The sequence below is a fragment of the Sphaeroforma arctica genome (assembly GCF_001186125.1).
Source record: "Sphaeroforma arctica JP610 unplaced genomic scaffold supercont1.5571, whole genome shotgun sequence".
NCBI lineage: Eukaryota > Ichthyosporea > Ichthyophonida > Sphaeroforma > Sphaeroforma arctica.
Window position 1 is genome coordinate 1 of NW_014034987.1, and position 1,926 is coordinate 1,926.

The 1,926-nt window shown below is 43.1% G+C and overlaps 2 protein-coding genes across 2 annotated transcripts; both read right to left on the minus strand.

Moving 5' to 3' along the window:
- Window positions 1–831: 831 nt before the first annotated feature.
- On the minus strand, window positions 832–1,170 carry SARC_15078 (hypothetical protein; the record flags this gene model as incomplete). Its single annotated transcript, XM_014290793.1, has 1 exon — window positions 832–1,170. One exon carries the CDS (start codon window positions 1,168–1,170, stop codon window positions 832–834), a length of 339 nt encoding a protein of 112 aa, XP_014146268.1.
- An 11-nt stretch (window positions 1,171–1,181) lies between these two features.
- Window positions 1,182–1,353, minus strand: SARC_15080 (hypothetical protein; the record flags this gene model as incomplete). The annotated part of the gene is made up of 1 exon (XM_014290794.1): window positions 1,182–1,353. A coding segment is annotated over one exon (172 nt), but the record flags the coding sequence as incomplete, so codon positions are not given.
- Between the last annotated feature and the right edge of the window lie 573 nt (window positions 1,354–1,926).

A 1,926-nucleotide genomic window follows, 5' to 3' on the forward strand; every position in this document is an offset into this window, starting at 1 on the left:
ACGGATTCTATTTATACTTCTAAATCTTCTTCTTATTCCTTTACCTCTTTGCATTTGTTTTCTAGGTCTAGATCTAGATCTTTCCTTGGCACGGGTCATTCCTTGATCTTCACTGATCATTCAGGATCCACACTTGTGCCTGATGCATCCGGAACATGCCCCAACATTTCGATGGACGTCTCCCCTATTATTGTTTTAGCGCCTTTGACGTTCCGGCTTCGTATCGATGTGAACACTTGAACTAATGTTTTTAGCAATTCAATCAGATTTTACCACCTGCTGCCCCATCATCTACGAAACTGATGACTGTTGGGTTTCCACGTAATAAAGGTGCGACAACCCTACCGAAAATGGCTCCATTTGTGCGTAAACCCTGAGGCAAAACCCTGCATTCATATTATGCAGTTGGCGTAGATTTCGCTGGATATTTCCTGCTGGCCGGGTCCACGAGGACTTGGAAATATACATCTCGCATGTCCCAGCTCGCGAATACCTCACATCCTGACAACTGCTCAAAGGATTTTTCAATGGATACCAGAGGCTAGTCCTTGTGAATTATTGCCTCATTTATAGCTCGACCATTATGCAAGGCGAGTTGTACTCCGAATTGGAGTACTGCAAAATTCTTCTCTCTTTCAAATCAATACACATGGATTCATATGGCGCCTGCTGAACTTGAGAGAGTGGATATTGCCGCACATGAATGGCTTTATCATGTATAAGCTCTTGGTTTCACGGGATCAATATCCATGAATCTGTGATCTTGCTTATGATTAAAAAGCTCCGTAAGCTTTATGAGAAGTTTTTCTACGAGCACTCTGTCGGAGTCGCTCAAATTATCAAGGTGTTTGTATTGGTACGGTAGAAGGTTGATCGCTGTTCCTCCGTTAAATCCTCGTATGGCATACCCGTCAGTGATGCCCTATCGTTCTTGGATTCTTGCTTTGGAACATTATCCACGCGTGTAAAACTTAGAATCTCCGCATTACCCTCGCGGGACATAGGATTCACCATCCGAACCGGCGCGATATCTTCATCTTGAATAAAAGACACTGTGCCTACAACCACGAGGTTGTACACTGTCTTCGTCTCCCTCGACAAATTTGTGATCATAGCACTGAAGGCACCGCGTTTACACCCACGAATACCCTTAAATACGGATGCTGCCATAAAGCGCTCACCTTGTTATTGGGCGTGAAAATAGACGGTGATAGCTCCTTCTTATGCCCTTCCACTCTGATCTTAACCAATTGCGAACTCATAGGCTCAACTTCATGGCAACCCACTATTTTAGCACGGAGCCCTCTCGAAAGACCTGATTCTGTATTCCCATCCATATCCTTGGGCTGTTCTCTGTTTGGTCTGTATTAATTAATCAGCCTTCCATCCTGGAGACGTAGTATATTCAGAATAATATCTTCACTTGCAATATAATGATCGTAAAATGGCATCCCCAGCAGCGGACGGAATCCTCTCCAGGGCCATACACTTGTGTTCGAAAAACACACCCTGTACTGTTGGTTTAAAAGTGACCTTAAAAGGCGAAACCTGTATACCACTTACTCCTGACAATCGAATCCTTGAGGGTTCAATGCCCAACACTGGTTCGGGATTTGAACGCTGTATATTCTTCAACACTCCTAATTCCATGAGTGACAGCTGCGCCCCTTCATCAAGTAGACAGACATAATTCTCACTAGAGCATTCAATAGGAATATCCATGTATTTAAGAGTTCTACTGTTTTCCGCCGATCCCAAAATGTGAATTTCCATCGCCCTCTCTTCATGTCAATCCCCGATCTTGAGTGTGACTTTATGATTGTCGTTAGATCGCACGTTATTCAAGTATTTTGAGATGATGTTCTTTCCCGTGATTACGATAAGGATAATATTATTTATTTCAAAAATGGCAAGTATGTATGATAC